This window comes from Phallusia mammillata, chromosome 4 (genome assembly GCF_965637545.1).
Source record: "Phallusia mammillata chromosome 4, kaPhaMamm4.hap1.1, whole genome shotgun sequence".
Taxonomy (NCBI): Eukaryota; Metazoa; Chordata; class Ascidiacea; order Phlebobranchia; family Ascidiidae; genus Phallusia; species Phallusia mammillata.
The window spans coordinates 28,827,267-28,850,140 of NC_137255.1; the positions used below are offsets into that span (position 1 = coordinate 28,827,267).

Sequence of the window (22,874 nt, forward strand, 5' to 3'; positions counted from 1 at the left end):
AAAGCAGTGACGTCAATATCTAATTTAAGTTGCAAGTTTATTTTATTGAAGAACACCTTTCATGTGTTTAACCTGCAGATTAATCAATAAAAAATGATTGTTTGGAAATACCTGCATAAGCAGTTCGATGGTCTTTTAGTTGAAAGAATTGTGGAAATTGATATTGGCACCGACGAACAGACGATAAATGGATCAGCAACATATGTGTCATTTAGATTTCAGTATTTTTTTGAGTTTATTACAAGTAAAAAAATAAAAATTATGAATTCAAAAATAAAAAGAAATGCCATATTTCTGTTACATGATTAAATTATTTAGGCACAAAGCCACAAAAGATAAGGTAGGCTAAGCAATTTCATTATGACGCTTACCGACGTTTCCGTTTGGTCGAGCATTAAAACTCACATCTCCGTTCCCAGTCAAGCATGGTCGACTTTATTGACATCGCTCATACGTGACGTAATAAGCATTACAGCAATCGTATTTTTCGTGTGTTGAACCACTGCTTTAGGCGAACCTGGGCAAATTGTCAGGCGAACAGTTGCATTCGCGACCCACATGCTGGATGAAAATCAGCACGCAGCGGTAGAAATTCAAAGAATAAATAGTCGCTAGATGGCGGTAAGTTAAGCTGCAGACAATTTGCTCACGTGACATTGTAAACAATCGACATATTTTTGTCTTGTTTCGTTCGTTGGGTAATGGTTTCGAACCTTTTTTCGATCGGTTATGCAGTCCTAGTTAGTGTAGTTTGTTCTTTGATGTTTAATGATATGCAGGAATTAAAGTTAACTTTGAGTAAAATATGACAAATATATAGCATTAGTAATTGCATCAATGTTTGATGAAATGAAGGACGTAATTGATTAAAAAATTGATGTTTGCATAAGAAATGCGAATATACTTTGACAGCATTTTGTGCGGTCAATGTTGTGCTTTATTGTAATATCTAGAAGTAAATTTGAAATCTGGCAAACAGCATGAAAGCATTTAAAAAATACTTGTACGAAAGGTCTTTGAGCAACTATAGTAAGTTAGTATTAGTAACGTAATAGACAATTAGTTAGTAGAAACTGGTGTAGCATGGAAGATGGATAGACCAAAATGTATGTAAGAAATAGCCCGAATTCCTAAAGTTGTTCACACCTGATGTAAAACAATGTATTTGGTTGTTGGGTTTTCTATTAAAATACAAATCATGTTGCTATTGTTTGAGACTGGGTTATTTCAACTGCTAAAGTCAGTTTTTGGCAGAATCAATCAAAATAAGTCTCAAATGTTATTAGTTAATGTGTTTTTTGTTTGTGGACTATTTAGGTTGAGAGGTGGTCCTAGCTTTACATGATGAGGAGTGGTGTGCAACCTATATTAATCATTGTTTTCAAGGTCTGATCTCTTTTAAACACCTGAACGTTGCGCAGCTATTTCCGGCCAGGTGAATATTTTAGCGCAATTGTGCTGCTACGATTTTGCCCGGCGAAATAAACTCAACTCAATTGTTTGGTCAAGCCTAATTGACCTGTGTTGGCCATTGGCAACACTTGTATAGGTGACTTGATTTGTGTTATATTTTCCTTATTGAAAGCAAACATAGTGACACAATTGCACTAAACCAATTACCATATCAAATATTGCTGCTAGCTGCACAACTTGGACTAAATTGTTTTGGTTGTTGACTTGTACTGTATGCCAAACTTGTCAAAGACCTATAGGTTGCTTTAAATTTCTCACAAAGCATTCTTTACCTTATTATTTGGCAAAAATGTTGCATCTTTGATTTTTTGTGTATGAAAGGTTGCACAGTGGCATTGTCTTGCTTTAAAACAGAGGGATTATAATTGCATGTACATACCCAAATATTGCAGGGCTGCCCCAAGAAAATCTGCTCTTAAAATGCCTAACCTGATGCGCCTTATTTGGACTAAAGGAGGAATGTGTTTTTATATAATTAGTTTGTGGTGATTCAATTTGTATATTAAGTGGATTCCATGTTTGTCAACTGTGTTTTGATTTTCTAATATTTCAGATTTTGTTAGTAAAGCTTAATGCAGCTTAGTCCTGCTGTTATTTGTTCGTATCTTCCAGTATGGGAGCACATGTGAGGGCTTATGCCTGTATTTGATGGTTGTATGATGAATTCTAGCCATGGAACATTGGATACAACAGCACAAGACTTAACAATTCCCACAACCACTGACAGTAAGTTGAACTGTTTTTATTTTTTGATTGTTAGTTTAATTTTTTTTTTCAAAAATGGTTTTAAGGGCCTGATTGTAAATAATGTCCTAAAAATACGGTATTCATTTTTTCAGTTGGTTTTCTGTTAGGTGTTTTTTAAGCTATTATTACAAGTACATTAGTAAAAATATCATGAAACAATTTATTATCGAAATTTATTAATCCCGTTATTGTTTTAACTTTAATTCTTATTCACAAATAAAAAACACTGTACTGAAATTAGGCAACCTTTTCTAACTCTAGAGGCTCTAAAAGAAATTGATTTTTATGATTATATAATCAACTGTCTGTGATATGTACAGTCAAGTTTATCAGAATTTATGCCAATTGGAAAGTACTGATGGGACGATACCAGGTTTTGAAGCGAGTACCGAGTATGAGTACCATATGTATATACCTTCGATACCGAGTACTTTAGTACAGTGTTGTACTTAGTTGTATACCATTATGGTGTAAACCGACCTTCGGTATTCGCATGTTGGTATCGAAAACTAAGACAAAATATTTCAATACCGAGTACGAGTATTGATACCACATACCACTGAAATCGTTACCGTTGGTACCCGTCCCATCACTATTGGAAAGCACTGCCTTAAGTAAATAGAACCAGCATTTTTTATGATTTTGTTCAGATCTAAGCCATGCAGACAGTTTGGAGGTGGTTGCAATCCGAACCACTATATTGGTTTTGCTTCTAATCCTCTCATTGGTTGGAAATGCTCTCGTTGTCCTCTCTGTTGCACAAGCAAGCAAGTCTCGTTTTAACCCATTCAATGCCTTTTTACTCAGCATGGCAATATATGGATTGCTTGAATGTGCACTTACTATGTCGCTGGCAATTGGTAAGTTGCTGAAATATGGTTTGGATATAGTTTGCTGGTAGTTTGTTATTTATTAGCATATTGGATTCAGTGCATACACATATTAAAGTAGGTTGACCAGTACTAATACCTAAGCATGTTGCCAATGGTAGGCCACAATTTGGGATTAAGTATGTAATTTGACATTAGATGTTAAACCATTGACACAGTTGCTGCTTTTCATGCAGGTTTCTCAGTTGAACGTAGATGGATGTTTGGTGAATTCCTCATTGGCTTCAACGCTTCATTCATACAACTTCAGAACGTTGGTGTGATGCTTACTATAGCTTTCATGTCGATTGACAGGTCAGGCTTACTGCTGTTCGTGTGCGTTTTCGACTTTAGTCAACCACATCACTGTGTATTTGGCTGACTAGTTAAACTGTAAAGGATGTGGTTGATCGCAACTGTATGATAAACATAAAGCCAAATATGGCTCCAGAATTCAAAACTTTTTCACATTTTGCCAGATCGCAGAAAACTAGCATCAGGCACATTAATCAGTTTAAAAATATGTAATAATTAGACTCGCTTGCCAGTACTTTTGAAATCCAAGTGTCTGTGCGGGTCGCACAAAATTTAATGAAGGGCCGCAGGTTGCCCACCCCTGCCTTAGGAACTTTTGTTTTAAATCTTGTATAATATCGTTTGTCCAATATTTCCAGGTACCTTGCAACCACACACACTTCAGATTACCACAGTTTGGCTAGCGTACACAAAGCTAACTACACTGTCCTCTATACATGGATTCATGCATTCCTATTTGCTGTTCCTCTGCTGTTCCAAAGTCAAATGATTGGAATCAGTGCTCGTGATTTTGTGGAGAGATGTTTATGTGGATTACAGGAGGGAACTACAGTTGCTTATACGTGAGTCAACTTTTTTTAATTAACATATTTAATCCATTGGTTCAAATAAAATATAGTCACAGGTAAATGATAGTGTTTCGATGCCATGTTCTACGCATGCTATGTTGCTACACTTCTGTTTTGCGTAACTTACTGTTTGATTCTTCTGTACTGCTACCAAACAAAAGTTAAAATTAGACTTATGTATTTGGTATAGACTGGGGTTACACACAAGGTTTGGTAATCTGAGGGCATTTAATAAAGTTTTCAAAATTTCCTTTTTTAATATTCCAGTTTTGATCATATTCTTTTATATTATCTAAGAAGCATTTCTCTTTCAGAGCCAGTATGATCATTTTATGTTTGTTTATTCCGATTCTACTTGTCATTATGTTTCTGTCTATGGTGGCCAACAAAGCTATGAAGGAGAGAAATAAGTTGTCCTCAACAAATTCTTCGCAGTATGCCAACTACTTACTACAGGTATATATAATGAACAACAGTAGAACTTTTAACACTGTATCTCTTATCAACAAACAGTATAAGGAAGTTGTATTGAGCTTATAGGAAGCAATTGAAATGAACAATGGTTTTCATTGTCCCCAGGGGGGGGCACGGGTGTAGCCCACTAAAATCCTTTTCCTTTTTAACTGTATTTCCTGATTTAATTGACTATTTCCCATACTATTTGTCTATATTGAGGTTTTTTATGATTACAGATTCTTGTTTATGCTATTCGACCTGTTTAAAGTTGAAATTAGTACCGAATTCCAACATGAGATTGTCATTTACATTTTTTAAGGTGGCCACCGGTCCTACAGGGTGACTTAATGTCGGCCATGAGGTCGAAAAGTTACTTTTAGGGGGCAACGGTCCACGAAAGGTTAAGAACCACTGGCCTAGGGCCTATTCTGGTAAATTGCACCCAGTTTGCGTTGTTAATTACCTGCGGGTTTAGACAATCAAAAATGATAAAAATCACTGATTTCAACAATACTTTTGCAGGAGTCTGCAGTCCTTAAAGAGGCAAGATGTGGTCGTTATGTCACGATGCTCTTCATATTATACCTGATCTTCAAAATGCCTTATCAGACGATCGACATATTAACCCAGCTCAGCGTTAGTTTTGCATACGAGCCTGCCAGCAACACTACTGTGGATTATAATACTGAAGGAGCCAAGTTTTACTATCAGACCGTCTTGTCGTGGATGATGTTTTGCTTTTCTGCGCTCTACCCTGTCCTCACCTTCATATATTTTAATGAGCACTGGAGAAGATTGAGGAACTGTGTGCTGTGTGGTTCTGCTACTGTTTCCATCGCTAATAGTAAGTTCAGTTTTGTATTTGGATCAGCTGTAGGTAGAGGTTAGTGGTGTATATGTGTTATTTGGCTGTTAAAATCCATACCAATTCACTTGCATAGCTCAGTTGGTAGACTACCAATTTGCAGTTAGCACACAATATATATATATTACAAACTCCTAATTTGATCTAACAGTTGTGGTTGTTCAAATATATTTATGGAAAAACTATATTTGTTTTTTTATCTTTTGTGTAAAGTAAGTTAAGGGTTATATATATGGTCCACTAACTGAATTGGTCCACTAACTGAATAATTTACTGGCAATGAAAGCCTTGCATTTAATGCCAGCAATGCAGTTTAAAATTGGAACAAAAATAACCAACACCTTGAAAAATATCTGTAGGTTGTGGTGTCTGCATTTCATGCAACTGGCAATAAACCAAACAGCCTGTGGTTTTCATGTAACCGTCAGTAACTTAAACATTCCTAAAGTACATTGTTTTTCATTTGTTTGCAACTTGATACCGTTACCTCACACAGTGGCATGTTGATTACGTTGTGTTTGGGTGTCACATGTCATGAGTGGATGATAAACTGCCTTTTGAAGGGGCTGGAAGGTGTGAAATTTACCTGTTGACCTGCGTCTCACCTGCGTCATTTGTTAATTCCACTTCACTGTTGCAAAACCGGATACATTTGTTGTTTTAACTCATTATTGCTACAAATCTTTAGGTATGTTTTGATACAATGCTGGTCTGTTTGTTTATTCAAACTTTAGACCCCGTGTTTTTCAATGTTACTTATTTAGGGCCAATTGAGGCATTGTGTTTGTGTTTTGTCATTTCTGTTTTTCCAATTCAATGTTGGGTAACTTATTCAAACTGTATTTTTGAAGTTTTTTACTTTCCTTAGTTTAAGGAGACCATTTTGGAATTGTAAGGCATAATTGTACATAAATATTACTAAATTGGAGCAACATGATTTCAGTTGCCCAGGTTTAGATATTAAATACATAGTATATACAATACTGAAAACGACTGTATTTGTGACAAACAATGAAATATATATCTTGCAATTGCAATTAATGTTCCAGCATCGAAAATATAAAAATTGTCAAGACACCAAGAAAAATGTTACATTGTTTGTTTAATTCAAAATAATCACTGGAAGTTTTAACTGTTTATTAGTTGCTTTCTGGAAACCATATCTTTTCGCGATTTAATTTGTAAAAGTAACAGTTTGCTAATTTTCCATTGGGCACATACTCTTTCCACTGTGCCTGCTTATACAAACTTGATTTATTAGCGTTGTTTGATTAAGCAAATAATGTGGTTTACAATTGTGAAATCGATGTGACATAAAACCAAGGATAAAGTCCATGACAGGAACAAACAACTTTAAACTTGAATCAAACATGTTTCAACTTCTTATCTGTTCAGTCTTTTGTTGCTCAATTGTTTAATGTCTGATAAAGTAAGGATGTAGAACATATATATGGTTACAATGCCATTTTTACAATAATTACTCTGATATATTTCTATGTATATATATATATATATACTTAAGTCTTAAAATAAGAACGTGCATGCTGGGGGTACAAAGCTATCAAGCTCATATTGTTTTTGAGTAATTAGGATATAATTAAAACAATACTTGATCGCGTTAACCACATACAATTTGTAACATGAAGTGCAATTTGTTAACGCTAGTTGAATTGTTCTGAGTGCCATGTTCGCTTGTTTCAAGTTATCAACTATGGCACTTTTACAAACGAACAAACATGTTCAGAGGAAGCCACTTGAATGTCGTTGACGCAAAATTGGTTTAAGGCCCGATGCTTGTTACAAGTATTAGTTGTCAAGTAGCTATTGTTGAACAATGAATACTAGCAGAGTCATCGCTCGTGCAAACTGCTTATGTAATTGCTTTTACCAACTCAAAGATCACAATACTTTATCATTGTTTCCAATGAAGCTGTTTCATTTGTGTTCCTATTTGTCATACAAATGAAACTTTTTTTGTAACATATGTTATGTACACTTGTTGAATCATATTACTATGTTAAGTTTAGAAACTTCTATAACTTTCAAATAAAACTGCTTTTGAGTGAAAATGTAGATGTGTTATTTAATATTGTCTCTTTTAATGGTAAGTTGATATCTGTAGCTAACTCAAATTATCAACAGTTGCTTTGAAAGTTTGACAAAAAATGTCCATTTTATGCTACAATAATACTTGATCTTCGTAAAAGCTTTTTTGAATGTTGTTTTGAATGCACACTGCTAAACAGTTGGAGAAATATGTTCTTATTTTTTTGATTACATATATATATTAACAAATTAAGTAGCTGAGCTTTGTATAAGAAAGGGCCAATTTTTTTAGTCACTTTGTTGTAGAAAAGCCTTTTGGTCAATATTTTCTTCATTCTCCCCTTCTGAAGAGTGACTCTTAATTAACTCTGCTCAGCCCCTAATCATAATGGCTCAACCACAAAAGACTGCCGACATGTAATTGTCTTCTTTGTAATGTAGGCCGGGGCAATGGAGCCACAAACCTTCGACAAATCAGACAAAAGCAACGGAGACATCTCAAACAACAGCGACGTCTTGCTAACAGAAGCACCGACAATAGCAGGTGAACAATGACACCATATGATTAAAATTGTGTGTGTGTGTCATGTATGACTAGTAAGTATTGCTTGTTGAAACATATGACATTTTGTGGTACTGTGTGCACAACATGCTGTGTGCAAATCTTTGAATCAAGAACAGCATTAGGAAATTCAACCTTCAAAAAACATTTTTTAATTTTTAATTACGGGCCCTTTCAGGCTGTTTCATAAACTTATTTTTTTCCTACTTCAACCTTTTTTACTCTTTCTCTTTTGACCGAAAAAATGTTTAAACTTCTTTAACCCACAGGCCCTCAAAGAACCTAATTGTTGGGTTATTGCTTAACTGTAAAAACACCATCCTGTGTTACCAAAACAATCAAGGTTTTGCAATCGTGCTTTAAACCTTGTTTCTGCTAGCGTTATGAAGTGCTCAGAAGTACAATAGTCTAATTATACAATTCAATTGTCAGTGTGTTTAGGAAAAGAAGCTGTATTTAGAAACTCGAACTTTTATTTAAAGTGTTTTTATTTTTCAGAACTCCCAAACATACCAAACACAGTGATGGCAATGGTCATAAGAAGGCTCCCTCTAGTGTTTCATCAAACATTACAAGCGAAAAAGTGACCGTTAATGGCAGCACATCACAAGGAGGTGAAGGCGTTCTCTTCCGTGTCCCTGTGCTCTATGCTGCCACCGATGGCCTGCATCTCGTCGCTTCCCACAAAACACTTGGGGGCACCAAAGTGGAGCAACGAAAAAGGTGCAAAAAATTTTATTGTACGGCTTTCGTCACAAAGTTAGACTTTATGTTTGGCATTCAAAGATGTTTAAATAAATTTGTAAAAGATGGTTACTGTTTGACTGTACTTAATTTGAAACTAATTACTTATGGGATATTAAAACATTCGACTAATTTGTCTCATGGAAAGTAATAAGCTAGTTTGTTTGGTGAAATAAATCATTACCACAATGGCAACAAAATATTAACCTAATGGTTTAATTAAAAGTTTATTGTTTTCTTCCTTACGCATGCATATGTATATATATGTATATCACTTTTTGTTTCTCACTTCAGAAAGAAAACAGGTTCTGATGAGGTGACAACCTGCAGCAGTGGTTCAGTTCCAGCTTTGAATCAAGCCCTCGATCAAACTGGCTCTACCAAGAAAAGTTTGGAACAAAGTGGAAAAGATTCACCCGGAGTTGATCAACAAGATGATGACCTTCGACCTTCGTCTGTCATTGACAAGCGAGTTGATGTCACCAGCTCACGAGACGGACTTAATGATTTGCACGATGAGGCTGTGTACATCACGTCAGACATGGATTTAGATGATGACACAGAGTCAGAACTAAATGAATCTGCCAACAGTAGAACGCTAATATGGCCACATCATCGAAATTCATCTCCTTTAAAGTCTTCGTCAACTGCAACAGTCATTTCAGCTGCTTCACATGGTTCAAATCGCAAAACAGTGGTGAATGATACACGACAGTCTCAGCAACATCTCGATTCACTGGTCAGTGTGAGACAGAGTTTTCATTCAGATGAAGAAGATGGAAAAGATCTAAATGACTCTTCCTCCATCACACATCCACATACTCCCACTCCTCCTCCGGATGAGGAGCCAGCTTTGTTTGTTAAGTCAACATCTCACGGTGTTCAAGATTCTGATAGTGATGACACAATAGTCGATAAAACGACTTCCAGAAAACTAACTGTGATGTCTCGAAGGTACAAATCGGTTGCCACGGCCGTTACTAAGCAACTACGTCCTTTATCCCAAGGAGGAGGGGACTTCCTTCTGCGATCCAGGGATGCTGGAGATGAGGGGATTTCTAATCATGGATATGAGAGTCCATCAAAGTTGCAAAGCAAGAGCTCAGAGACTTTAAACAGGGACCATTTTACTAATGCTCACAGCAACAAAGTTCATCCAAATCGCGCAGCTGGTTACCGAAGCGCTTTCCGCTCTGCAGATGTCCTCCCTTCCTCATCATTGGACCGCTCAGTTTCGTGGGAACAAAAGAATGCAAGTGATTTAATTTTTATTGATCTTGATAAACCTGCAAGTCCATTGCCAAACACACCTCGATCAACTAACAATCAACCATCGATTGAAACTTTAAATTCACCAAAACAAAGATAGCGAAAAAAAAAATTTTTGTTTTTTAAAAGTGCTTTAAATTGGTGCCGATGTTTTGTAGTTTTTTATATCAGCATTGAACTTATGCATTTTGAACTTTCACTTTTAAGCCAATAATCTATCTATACATATTTTTTGTGCCTTAATTTTGCACCATGATTAGCCATAAAGCTTAAATGCCTTAACCAAACTATTTGGCCTGTTTTTTCTGCCTTGCAACGTTAGTTTTGCAAATTGCACAAGATATAATTGCACAATCATTGCGTTTCAAGGTTAATTCTTTGCTTCAAAAACTGCATAAATTGTTTCTTTCCTTATTCCTTAACTGGATTTTGTCTGTGACATTTTTAATGGTTTGGTTTTCCTTGTTATTGTGTCCATATTGTCACCCATGGATATTTTTTCCATTTTATCCGGCATAATCAAACACTTAACAACACTCCCACTTATTTTTTATCTAAAACTTTATTCATTTGAAAAAGAAACTTTTGGACCAAAACTACAAGCAAATGATAACATCTTGGTAAGAGCATTAGTTTCATGGAAAAATTTCCTGAACATATTAGGATTTCATATTTTTGTCCTTAAACTAATGCACCAAACAGCCCAGTAATTGAATTAAATAAGCATACAATTTAAGTTTTGCATTTTAAAATGAACTCCACTTTGACATGAAAGTTAAATTTATCATTATAATCCCCCTTTTAATGTGGTTTATATTTTTCTAAAACCCCTAAACCAAAAGTGCAATATCTTTTCATATTTTGCCTATTTCGCTTTGCCTATTGTCATCCCATTGTTATTTGCACGCTATCACCATTGTCTGGTTCGAATGGCGCGCTCGCTTATATTTCCCGCTTTTTATCGGTGCTGGTTGGTTCGGGTGTGTGTGAAAAGGTGTGGTCTAAATGCGTGGGCCGAGAAACGCTTTGTCACTACTTTAAACCACTTCTGTCATAACTTCTTGTCAATTTTAACGGATTTTATGACAATATATTGTCTGTGTGTGGAATGAGGCGTCACTGTGCTTGTTTACAGTACATGCATTTGATTGCAGGCGCTTTTAGCCACAGTGATATTATTATGTAAAGCTCGCTATCTTTTCTATTGGTCATAAAAACAGCGATTGTTGAAAAGTTAGCAGTTGAATGTATTTCATATATACAAGTGTGGCTAAATGACATTACACACATGAATTTGACTTTCTATGTTGAGAATGTACATGTGAAATAATCCGTTTTCGCGTTTTGAAAACATTTTTGGACGCAACCCTGGGTGGTTTTAGCTGGCGTCAGCTTCTATGTGAGGAATCGTATCATTTTCACTTCCCCATCCATAAAACTTACTCAGCATAACTTGACACGTTTGAACGCACATGTTCGCGTGTCGTCAGTGTGTTAAAGGTCATCACGCTATGCTCTGTTGACTGCAAACGACGTTAAAAACCTGAGCGTTTGTCAATTGAAAGCGGAGGTTTAAGTTCTAACTGTTCATCCTACCACCGCTTCGACAAATATATCTGTGCTGGAGTAACAAATGATAACAATAGCCGCATGTGTAGTTGCTCCTGTCCTAAGTAACTAGTGCCTTGCAATCGTTTTCACTCAAACAAGTGTTTACAAAAAAATACTGAAAAAAGTAACGATGTAGGTAGCACAAAAAAACTTAGACGTGTGATTAATGTGTGTTTTAATGATTCATCTGTTTTTGATTTAAAGAGCACAACCACTGTAATTGCTAGTGTGTTGTAACTTTAAAAATACTGTATTACACAGATTTAAACCCCCAAAGTATAGTATCATCTTGTTATTGTTTGATAACTCTCAACAGATATTTTGGGAGGTTTATCGTTTTGCGCAAAAGCCATGATTTTCAAAAAATATAATTTGTTAGTTGTCACTTTGTCAAGTTTCCATTAATTTCACTCACCAACACTAGATTACACAACTAGCCATGCTGTACCTGCTATTCCACTGTTTTCGTCAATGCTATGTACACTTAACGTTATGTAAGTTAGTACACAAATGGAATTTCGTACAATTGTTTCGCAACGTTTTGTTCAATCTTGTGTTAAATTACGATTTTTTTCTTCATTTCGATCTTTCATTGACAAACTCTTCAATATTTTATGCGTTCCGCTGACGTCGACTTCAGTGTACCGCTGTTAACCATGTTCAAGATTGTTCCTGTCTCTTTTTGTGTTGTCTGTTTGCCTGTCTATCCTTCTGTCCGCTGCCTGCAGCTTCTTTCACAGTTTACAGCCATTTTCTACTCGCACTGTTTTATTGCACGATTTTCAATTTTGAACATTTTCTAGAATAAATAACGTTCAAATATGTTGTCGTTTGTTCTAAATTTAAAGTTTTTTGCAACACATGACCAGAAAGCCGCGTTGAAAGTAATACATATTTGCAAACACAAACATCAGGTTTAAATCGTTGGATCTCAACCTATTTGTAACAAGACTTTATGACAGAAACATTCCCGAAGATAATTTGACCAATCAAGTTTCAAATTTTCACCAAGAAACACGAAATGATCACAAATTTTAACATAAAAAAGCGAATTTTGCCGTTAAAAAAGGGACAGGCCATAGCCTTAGGTTTTTTTTCAAAAATCGGGGTGAAATTTTCGATTCCGGTTTAAACCGGTTTGGAGGTTCGGTAGGAGGCAGAAACCGACTAAAACCAATTTGTAGCTGGAATATTACGGCGAAATCCCGCTCAAAACCGGATTTTTCTCCAATTTTTGACCCCCGCAAAATCTGAAAAACGGAAAAGCTATAGCCTTACGGTTTTTTCAAAAATCAGGTTATAATAATCGGTTTTCGATTCCGGTTTAAACCGGTTTGGACGTTCGGTAGGAGGCAGAAACCGGCAAAAACCACTTTGAAACTTGAATATTCCGGCGAAAACCCGCCCAAAACCGGATGTTTTCCAATTTTTTGACCCCCAAAATCTGAAAAACGGAAAGGCTATCCGCTTAGGTTTTTTTTCAAAAATCGGGTTATAATAATCGGTTTTCGATGTCGGTTTGAACCAATTTGGAGGTTCGGTAGGAGGCAGAAACCGGCTAAAACCAGCTTGAAACTTGCATATTCCGGCGAAAATATTCCGGAGGTTGGTCAGGAGGTAGAATGCGATTAAAATCAGTTTTTAACTTTAATATTTCGATAAATTCGCACCCAAATTGAAACTTTCGTCCATTTTGGAGGTCCATAAAACCGACGAAACAAATAGGCTTCACCCTTGGTTTCTTTAATTGTTGAACTCCTTCTCTTATTCCCCACTTCATGGAAGGTTTGGTTCCGTCATCTATTCTACATCGGAGAATTAGAAACTTTACATGGAACTTGTTTGAGCGATTTTATTGTCTTTATATTACTTAACCTTGGCGACAGGACATTGTCTGTTGGTTTCCAGAACAATGTGTTGTTTGATACACCTTCACATAAAGATGTTGTTCAGTCGTTTTTAGACAATGAAAAAAGGGTCATTGGCATTTTCAATGTTTATTCAGGACCGCGAGGACTGTCACGCATCACTTACGTTGGACTGCGTTGTTTTCCTTCCCGTATGGGCTGTAGAAACAAGATCAGTTTACACACAGAAAAAAAGGTGTTGAGGTAGACAATCTTTTGTTTTAGGAAAGCAACTTTTGACGCGTTTGGTTAAACAAAAAAAGTTGCAAAAATGTTTGTTATTCAGACCAGTGCTCTTCCGCCCTGATTGGCGACCCATAAGTAAAAAAGTGCTGCTTCATCTTTATATATAAAGTGACTCAAGCTAGCAGAGTTAAATTGGCAAAGAAGCATAATTGTATAGGTTTAGCTTTCACGTCGTGGTATACTTCTTGTCAAGGTTAAAATACCACACGAATGAAGAAGTAACGTTTTTATGAAGTCACCTATAACGTTCACGTTCATAAGGGCGTATTGACAACATTATTTTACTATTGTGCACTCCATGTTTCGGGCAACAACCATAATCCCCCAAAAGTATTTCCTTTGGTCACAATGGTGGATGGGAAGGCCGAGGTTTTAATCTCTGTAATAGTACAAAATAGCAAAAATATGCATAAAGGCATTACTGAAAGCGCTGCACTAGCCTTCTATGACCCATTTACAATGCCTCTGTGGCTGTGGGAACGTGTGTATCTGGGCGAAATATTCCGAATAAAAGTCAATCTTTCGAAAGACAGTGTACTGGCAAGACAATTGTTGTTTGTGCTGTTCCTCTTATTACAAGCAACTCAGACATGACGTACATTACTAAACACAGGATGTTATATTTTGTGGACACTATTCCGTTTAAAAGGTAGCATGAAAAGGACTGTATTTCCTTCCAACGTCTAGAATTGCAATAACACAAACAAAGACAGAAGAGGAATTTTGCTGAAGCAGTCCTAAATAAATTTTCTGTTGACTACCATTTCATCAAAAGCAGTGATTTTCTTGCGGTGTTCCGCGAAAAACTAGTTATCCGTGACAGATCGTCAGGTGTTCCGCAAGAAATTTGTCAGTTTGACTAGCGTTGCATAAAACATCGGTCAAAAATCACTGGTTTTTCACAATGGGCGTACACAGCTTTTCTTTCATGAAAGTAATTGTTCACTTTCACCAGTTTGAATGCCTTACCGGGATTTGCTTTATTTGATATGTAATATTTAGACTCGTTGTGTAAAAATGAGATTGTGATTGTTTTGGTGTTCTGCAAGATTGTTTTAATGTATAAAGTGTTCCGTGGATCAAAAAGGTTAAGAAACACTGATCTAAAGAGATTCAGTTTTTAACCCTAACTCGTAAAGATTTTTTAATTCGTGGTTACAGACATTAAGTTATAGAATTACCCCACCGTAGGCGTTTGGAACCGAATATTCACTCAACTAGCTGGTTAAGGGTGTTACAAAAAGATATATGAACCACCGGTTTCAATAATTAATATCTTTGTTTCTTCACAGCCAATAGCGTTAACGAAACAGCAGTAGTAACTGACTGTAAAGCAGTTTTCGTGTTTCGTTGTTAAGCCATCCTCTGTACACAACAACATATGGCTGAACAAGGCGGCAGCGATGAAGATCAAATTCCACGTGTAAGCGTTGAGTGAATGACTTGGTAAATGCCAACGAATTTTACAATGTTGTTTTTGGAACAGACACCAAACGAAACAAGCCTGGACTCTATTGTAAACGTATTCACAGGAGACATTCACATACACGAGGCCGGCGCAGTAGAACAAGTTGGACAATTTGCACATTCGGGTAATTTAGAGCTTGTTTAAAGTGACATTGCGTTGCTTCCAATTCCAACACTATTTGTTGAAATGATAACACACAGATGCCACATGGTGAATTTTGTGGTCCTAAATCATAATCTACATAATTCACGTAAAGATAACTCTGTGAAAATCGTGAGCGCTAATATTTGTCTAACACAGCGGTTCCCAAACTTTTTCATTTTTTTTTCAAAACGGTCCCTTTGCCATTATTTTGAGGGCTCGCGGTCCTTGAGCCTAAATATGTATTTCATAAATACGAAAGTTGATTTCAGGATTTTAGCTAGTTATGCAAAATTGCGCATAAAAGTCATCCAAACACAGCTTGTGACATCACAGACAAGACAAATGCACTACAATTGTGCACGAACAATTACATTTTTGATAGTTGTCATTCAATAAAGACCATTGTTTAGCAATGGAGACAGTCGATTCTCAATTCTACTTTGATTTAAACTTATTTAGTGGCACAAACTGACGCCAAATAAGATTATAGAATTACTTCAACCGCTTCGCGGTCCCCCCAAAATTGCTTCACGGACCCCTAAAGGACCGCGGACCCCAGTTTGGGAACCGCTGGTCTAACAGAAGTCTAACAAAAACTGAACAAAATCAAAAATTGAATGAAAAAAATTACTCCTTGTGCAAAATCCCCATTCAAATTGTCTATTAAGTCATGATCCACTAACTGTGCCCTCCACTACTTTGCGCTTCTTAACATTTCAACGTTGCGTAGCTATTTTCGGCTTGCTGATTGTTTCAGTGCAAAGTTTACGTTATGTCCTCTTTTCACCGAGCAAATAAACTTAAAACACCATTTATTTTTAGATGCTGAGCGCCTGAAGCGACAACTGCTAGATCATGCCGATTCGTGCGGGGATTTCCCACATCCGATACCCCTGGAGTGCGTCCCTCAAGTGGCTGAACTTGAACTAAGCAGCAAAATCTCCGCCAGTGAACGAGAAAGCGAAGGAGAACGAGCCAATATTAGAGACGGAGATATCCGTTTGGGAGATATTTTCGTCAGAGCAAAGGAAAAAACTGTTGCAGCGAGTCGGTGTAGATGCAGAAGCAACGTTGCTAGGAAACAGTTTGAAGAGAAACATGGAAACGTGGTGGGAGTGGTCGGCCAAGCGGGAATCGGAAAAACTTTCCTAACCAAGATCTTCCTAGCGCAAGTGTTGCTGGGCTGCATCGTCCCTGTCGTTTCCTTTGTCTTTTACATTCCCGTGAGGAGGATCAACTTCTCGGATGAGACAAATCTTCTTCAGATGCTGGTGACTCCGTGTCTTCCGTCATGGAGGCACATCCGCTCTTCTGATGAGGATATTCTCATGTACATGAATGACGACCCCAACGTTTTGATTATTTTCGATGGTTTGGACGAAGTTCCAGCAGTTTCTTTATCAGGCAGCGTCCACAATGTTTGCCTCTATGACAAAGCTCCAGCGCTTGTTTTCATCAAAAACATTCTGGGAGGAAACCTTCTCCCGCGGGCCAAGAAGCTAGTCACATGCCGTACGAGGCAATTTCTCGAGCTCGAAAGCGAGTTTCTTCCGATTTTGGTTGTTGAGATTCTTGGTTTTAGCTGCGAGACTCGAGACCGACTTTGTAGGGAAATATGCGGAAATGAAAAGTCTGCATTTGTGTTGGAAGTTTTAAACAGGAACCCAAGTCTAACTGCACAATGTCACGTCCCTGTAAACTGTGTGCTAATATTCGCTTACATGTTGGAAAACTTTGAGCGTGTTAGACTAAGCCCGATGCTTCCTATGTCGGATGTTTTAACGTCAACGTTTATGGATTTTTCGAGGTCTGCACACGCAAATAAGTCCCATTCAAATTTAACTGAGGCGGATTTCAGGAATTTGAGCAAGTTTGCGTGGCAAATGATACGCGAGAAAAAGTTTTTGTTCGTCAAAACTGACTTTCAAGCCTTCAACCTTGACGGGAAAAAGCTAGAAGCTTTTCTCACAACAACTATAACCAGGCAAACAAATATCAACATTCGTATCTTCGAGGGAGAAAAAAAGAGCTACTTTTCACATCTTATCTGGCAGGAATTTCTCTCTGCCGTTTACCTTATGGCAGTTTGCAGTCCAACCGACTTCGAGTTATGCCTTCCAGAGCTAAGCAAGGGCAGATGGGAAGTAGTGGCTAAATTTGTATTCGGTCTTTGCAACCAAATCACGTTTGAAATGCTCCAACCGATTTTCGACACGTCAGCAACCGACATTGCCACCAAGCGGTTAATGTTGGTCAACTTTCTCGAAAATCACATGCATCACTTTTCGACCCTTGATCCTTCACCCCAGTTTCTTCGCGTGTGCTCGTGGGCGTGTGAAGCGAACCATGACGATATCGTCGCCGTGGTAACCGAATACATGCCTCTGGAGATTAAACTCAACGGGTCAATTCTCCCAACTGACGTCGTAGCGTTGTGTTACGTAATGAGAGCGTCATCGCGTGTTCGACCCCGCCAACCCGCTTTCCGGGCACTGCGGAGCTGTAGGTTTGTGGCTGATAGCTTCGAAAGACTGACTCAAGAAATTGCGCATTCCATCAAGGTGATTTGATTCATTTTTATCCCGAATGTACAAACAATCCACACAATACCTCATAGACCACCAGACTGCTAAATTTCTTTTTGTAAGTTTTTTTTTCAAGTTTAGTCGCTGATGTAAATCACTGCGATCGTTTAAGTTTTGTATTTTGCAATTTGAAACTGAACCGGGGTGAGCGGGATTAGAACCACAACCTTTGCGACCACATTCACATCATCAGCGTTTTGTGATTCTTTTGTTGTATTTTGATTTTTTTCTCAGGTCACTTATTTCAATCTTTATCGCATCGGAAACGACAAGGCTCGTCAACTTGCCAATTGCATCCACAACATTAGTGAGCTGAACATTTCACAATGCCTCATCACAGAAGAGGGTATGAGGTATCTGGCACAAGCCCTGGGGCGTATGGATCATCAGGTATAAGTGTGAGGGTCAAGTTTGACATTTTACTTTCGTTAATATGCTGCGTCACAATAATAGACATTAAATCTATTTAGATTACAAAAAAAGCAGGAAAAATGACTGAAAGCAACAGTAAAAACCCGGTCCATAAATATAGATTCACTTATTTATGATTTGTTACCAGATATTAATTCAAAAAGTTTTTGGGGATGACAGCCTTCTAACTTTATTTAATAGACAAAGGTCGAATGTAGCCAAAGCTTTTATTCACTTAGCCGGTGAAGTTAATTAAGTTCAATTGCAGATACAAAGTCACACCAAAACATTGGATGAATAATGTTCGACCACCAATTCAATAAGAAAAGCGGTTTTGTGTAAGCTAGAAAGTTGACGTCAGCTTTATTTTTACACAGATTGAACACATCAACCTGGGCAACAATTACATCGGACTCGAAGGATGCCGTCATCTGGCGCAATGTCTCGAAAAAGTCCAAGAGCTCAACCTGAGGCAATGTCAATTGAATGATGAATGTGTGGCGGTCTTGGTGGATGGAACTCGGGCGTCTACAATGCCGGTGAGTATTCAATTTTGAAAAAAAGTTAACTTACTTGGCAAAGCGGTAGGGTATAAATCTTGTCAATGTCAACCTATTAGAGGTGGGAAATATTGAAGAAGAATCCAATTGCGTGAAAATAGAGAAAAGGATAAGTGGGTTGAATAACTGAGTCAGAAAAGGCGCCAGAAAGGAAAACAAAAAAGACTGAGATTTCGAATACCAGGTCAAGGTCAACAAGCAAATTCCACGGTGGTTTGGTGCACCCAGAGTAACCAACTTTTAGGGGAGGTGGTGGTTATCAGTCGAGGGGTGCTAGAAGCTAAGAACCCATGATTTAGAATTAAGACTTAAAGTATTTGTTCAACGCAGCTAAAGCTATTGGATCTTTCTCTCAACGACATTACTGATATGGGCGCTCGTCTCTTGATTCCAGTACTTCACAAAATTATCAACATCAACTTGGCCATGTGCAATATATCCGATGCCGTAGCGTTGGAAATAAGAGAAAAGCGGAGACAAGTTGGTCTGGATGAAGAATGTGGACTCGTTACTTTATAAATTTCCCCGCTTTGTGAGATTTGTTAAGTAGAACGTTTTTGTTCCTACTACAATCGTTTTTGGAGTTTCATATCAATTTATCAAGGTGTTCATGTTTTGATTTGCAGATATTTATTTGTTAAAACGAAGGAAAAACCTAAGCGAGAGATTTTAAACAAAATTTTATTTCGATTTTATGCGTTCATTTTATGTTTTTTTGCAGTTTTTGATTCGTATTTTTGTACTTTTCTATTGTTGTGTTTAATACTTGTTGGTTGGCCAATAAACTGGCCCCAAGACATGGTCAATTGCAAACGACGATAGAAAACAAATTTTAAAAAAAAATACTGACGATAACCAGGTTTTACTTTTGTTACGGTTTGAGTTCAGTCATTGAATTAAAATATTACTGATAAAGTAAACATAATACAGTTACATAAAACATCAATAAAAAACACACAAAATAATTGAACCACTCAAAAACGTTTTTGCTCCTTGCCAGGATATTTTATGGAAATCAAATCATTTACTTGCAACGAACTTGTGGGGTTAAGAGTTTAAAGAACGATGTCGAGTAGTTTTCGCAGAAACACAGCAGTTTCAAGTTCCATCCGATTTGGCATCAAACGAATCTTTAGACCGTTTTGAAGCGCAATAAAAATGCATGTTACAAATGCCAACCTAACTTAAAATATACGACGTTTTTTTGCAAACAACATGATTGCGCAGTAAATTTATAAACGCAATTGTAAAAGTTACAAACTGTACAAAACACAGTCATAAAAAAACAAACAGAAACTGTAGGCAAAATTGAATACAGCAAAACAACAACAAAAACGGTGGCACAGACGCAACTTGCTACAGATGTGTGTCTGTTAGGTTTATTCTTGTGTTATTAACCGGTGTGTCCGTTTGTTCATCTTCATCAAACTAAAAAATAACAAAAAACAAAGTCAGTTTAAATCAAACATGTAATGTACAACAAATATTGCTCTTCTAGTGTTGAAAGCAAGCAATTGTTAATCTAATATACCTGGCAACAGTTTATTTAAATATTGTTGTGTTCTTTTACGAACTGCAGCATACGAGGCAGGCAATGGTGCTTGTGATTCGACTTTTTGTGGGCTTACCACCGAGTCTGTGTAGCTCAGTTGGCAAAGCGCCAGCCTAATGTGATATGTGATATTTTGGCTAATGTGATAAACTGATAATATTTGACAGACTAGGTTGATCGATACCAAACTTTAATATAAGCCTGGTGCAATATGGTGTTCCTTTTCTATTATTAGACACATTTAAACGTTTCACGTTGGAGTCAAACCGTCTTGGTAATAGAGTCCTAATTTGGAATTTAAAATGGTGCCAGTAAATAATTTTCGTAAAGAATAACATAAAAAATTTACCCGAGAACTTACAGATAACAGATAAACAAAACAGCAGTGAAATACTTACATGTATATTGCTCCAGTCAGCAATCGGAAAGCGTAGGAAATAAAATAACGACGATAACAATAATTAGCGTCACATTGTAATTCAACAAAAGCTGATTATAAGTCGCGTGTAAAAACTTGGTAAGGTAAGACCCCTAAAAGTCCAAGCAAATTTTACTTCTTTTTTTACGATGTATATAAAGTAATATTTGGAGGCAACGAAATTTGGATGGAGCAAATTGCAATTATGTTTTCAAGGACTTATATCACTGTGTAAGGTCCATCTTTCTCATAGTAGTAGGTTATCGGCATTCCTCGCTCTTTCCTTCTACGGATGTAAACCCTATGTTCAGGTCTACGTTGCGTCATCGGTAAATACGCCATTTTAGCTGACGTCACTGCCATGTCGTCATCGCAAGAAACTTCGTCATCACTTACATTGTAATTTACAGGGTCGGTGGGGTATCGGTCGCTTTGCGGTAAGCGAACTCTATCGACCCTGTAATCTGCGAAATTGACCCGTTTTCGACTTACGTTGCTGACCAATCCGCTGTCGCCACGTCCATTCCCGCGCTTTTCAAATCCGTGCGGTTGACCAATGTAAGCGATGCTGTCGTCGTACACGCGCTCCCATTGGTCGTCGCACTCGATCACGTGTTTTTCATTGCCGAACATTGATTGGTCGAAACTGATGTCCTGAGGAACGATCACATGACCGTCCACCGATCCGCGGCGGTGAAGCGGAACGAGACCACGTGACCTACTGGATCCGCTCTGATGAACACAATGAACATTATATTGTCTTTAGTTTAGAAAACATTTTGTTTTCTTTGGCCGAAAGTCGTTCATTTAATTAACATAAAATTTGCCGGTTAACGGTTTTTTGACAAAACGTTCACATAAACAACTTACATTTAAGCTGTAATTATGACGTCGATACGGAGGTAAGGTCGTACCCAAAATGTCACCACTAGGAGGCACTCTGCGACCAGAAGGTGGCGCCTTGAGCGGGGTTCTTTGCCTCTCTGGTGCTCTCATGCGGCGCAGCACGATAAGTAAAATAGCAAACAACATCACCACGACAACCGCCACCATGGCAACGATAAACCAAATGTTCTTGTAAATAGGAAGTTGGGCGGCGTTGAGGTCAGGGCGCCCACTACCGGAATTATCGTCCGACGGAGTCGTCTCTAAACTTGGGACGAGGACTCCTAAAAGTAAGTTATTCGGTTTAAATGCGATGTTTGACAAAATATAAATTCAAAACACTGGTTCCGTGATTGGAGAGAGCAAATAGTTCAGACTGGACTGCGTAATTAAAGAGCCTGGTTAAAAACACTATGATTTAGCATGTGTAAAGTAAGTGCATTTTATTTGAAACGTTTTAATTAAATGTAGGTTATGCGTTTCTCAGTAAATGTTGTGAAACATCTGTTCTCGAATATATAGGTTGCATCATTTTAACTGGCCATATTTCAGTAAGTTATGGAGTAGAATGGCAAAGCTGTCGGCGTAGGCAAAAATTCTCACCTGTACCGATGCCTCCCTTCGTTGTATCGTATAAAAGTGTCGGGGTTTGTGCCGAACCGGTGTCAGTATAAACTTTCACTTTGAAGCGATGCACTGCAAGGCAAAACAGAAATTAAACTTTTATGTAAGACAAGGTTCTACGGCCTAAATATATTTCATTTTTGCCACAAAGTTAAAGTTAAATTAAAAAAAATTCAAAAATGTGAACAATATGGCACATACATGTTTGGCAAGCCAACGCTTCAAATCATATACACAAAACTTAGGGTTTTCATAAAAACTACCCCCACCTTTTAATCCGGTTCTCCTGAGGTAAAAGCCAGATTCGAACCCGGAATAAATAATTTCGTCTCCATCTGTCACCTCGTACCGTTCGAGGGCACTGTTGAGCACAAACGACATCGGCCAGCGGAGGGCGATAAAGCTGATGTTGCTAACGGCAACAAACGGAGCAACGTATGATGGGTCTGAGAAATAACATGTTTTGTTAAAGCTAACTGGATTCGAAAATAGTGGTACATGATGCATCTACACTGTTCTTGTGAATTTGTGCTGTTCACAAAAAACTG

At 37.5% G+C, this 22,874-nt stretch overlaps 3 protein-coding genes across 4 annotated transcripts in view; 2 read left to right on the top strand and 1 right to left on the bottom strand.

Annotated features, from left to right (window-relative positions):
- The first annotated feature begins 893 nt into the window (after positions 1–893).
- LOC145224236 (uncharacterized) lies at positions 894–12,348 on the top strand. Of its 2 annotated transcripts, XM_080090692.1 has the most exons (11): positions 894–1,106; positions 1,318–1,435; positions 2,086–2,199; positions 2,871–3,080; positions 3,287–3,404; positions 3,764–3,967; positions 4,288–4,429; positions 4,952–5,273; positions 7,782–7,884; positions 8,401–8,625; positions 8,941–12,348. In XM_080090692.1, the coding sequence occupies exons 3-11, from the start codon at positions 2,109–2,111 to the stop codon at positions 10,013–10,015; spliced, it is 2,490 nt and encodes an 829-aa protein (XP_079946818.1). In that variant the 5' UTR covers positions 894–1,106; positions 1,318–1,435; positions 2,086–2,108; the 3' UTR covers positions 10,016–12,348. The 2 variants fall into 2 exon arrangements, with proteins under 2 accessions (XP_079946818.1, XP_079946817.1); XM_080090691.1 differs by lacking the exons at positions 894–1,106; positions 1,318–1,435 and having other exon boundaries at positions 1,472–2,199.
- Positions 12,349–15,060: 2,712 nt separating this feature from the next.
- Positions 15,061–19,366, top strand: LOC145223744 (NACHT, LRR and PYD domains-containing protein 3-like). Its single transcript, XM_080090136.1, has 6 exons — positions 15,061–15,102; positions 15,166–15,271; positions 16,114–17,852; positions 18,111–18,266; positions 18,665–18,826; positions 19,178–19,366. The coding sequence occupies exons 1-6, from the start codon at positions 15,061–15,063 to the stop codon at positions 19,364–19,366; spliced, it is 2,394 nt and encodes a 797-aa protein (XP_079946262.1).
- Positions 19,367–19,693: 327 nt separating this feature from the next.
- The window catches only part of LOC145222967 (usherin-like), a 48,353-nt gene continuing 45,172 nt past the window's right edge, over positions 19,694–22,874 (bottom strand). The window contains exons 72-76 of the mRNA XM_080089239.1: positions 22,596–22,772; positions 22,306–22,398; positions 21,688–21,986; positions 21,310–21,549; positions 19,694–20,275 (exon numbers count right to left, since the gene is read on the bottom strand). Coding sequence (XP_079945365.1) covers positions 20,204–20,275; positions 21,310–21,549; positions 21,688–21,986; positions 22,306–22,398; positions 22,596–22,772 — 881 coding nt within the window. The 3' untranslated portion in view covers positions 19,694–20,203. The remainder of the gene's footprint in view (positions 20,276–21,309; positions 21,550–21,687; positions 21,987–22,305; positions 22,399–22,595; positions 22,773–22,874) is intronic.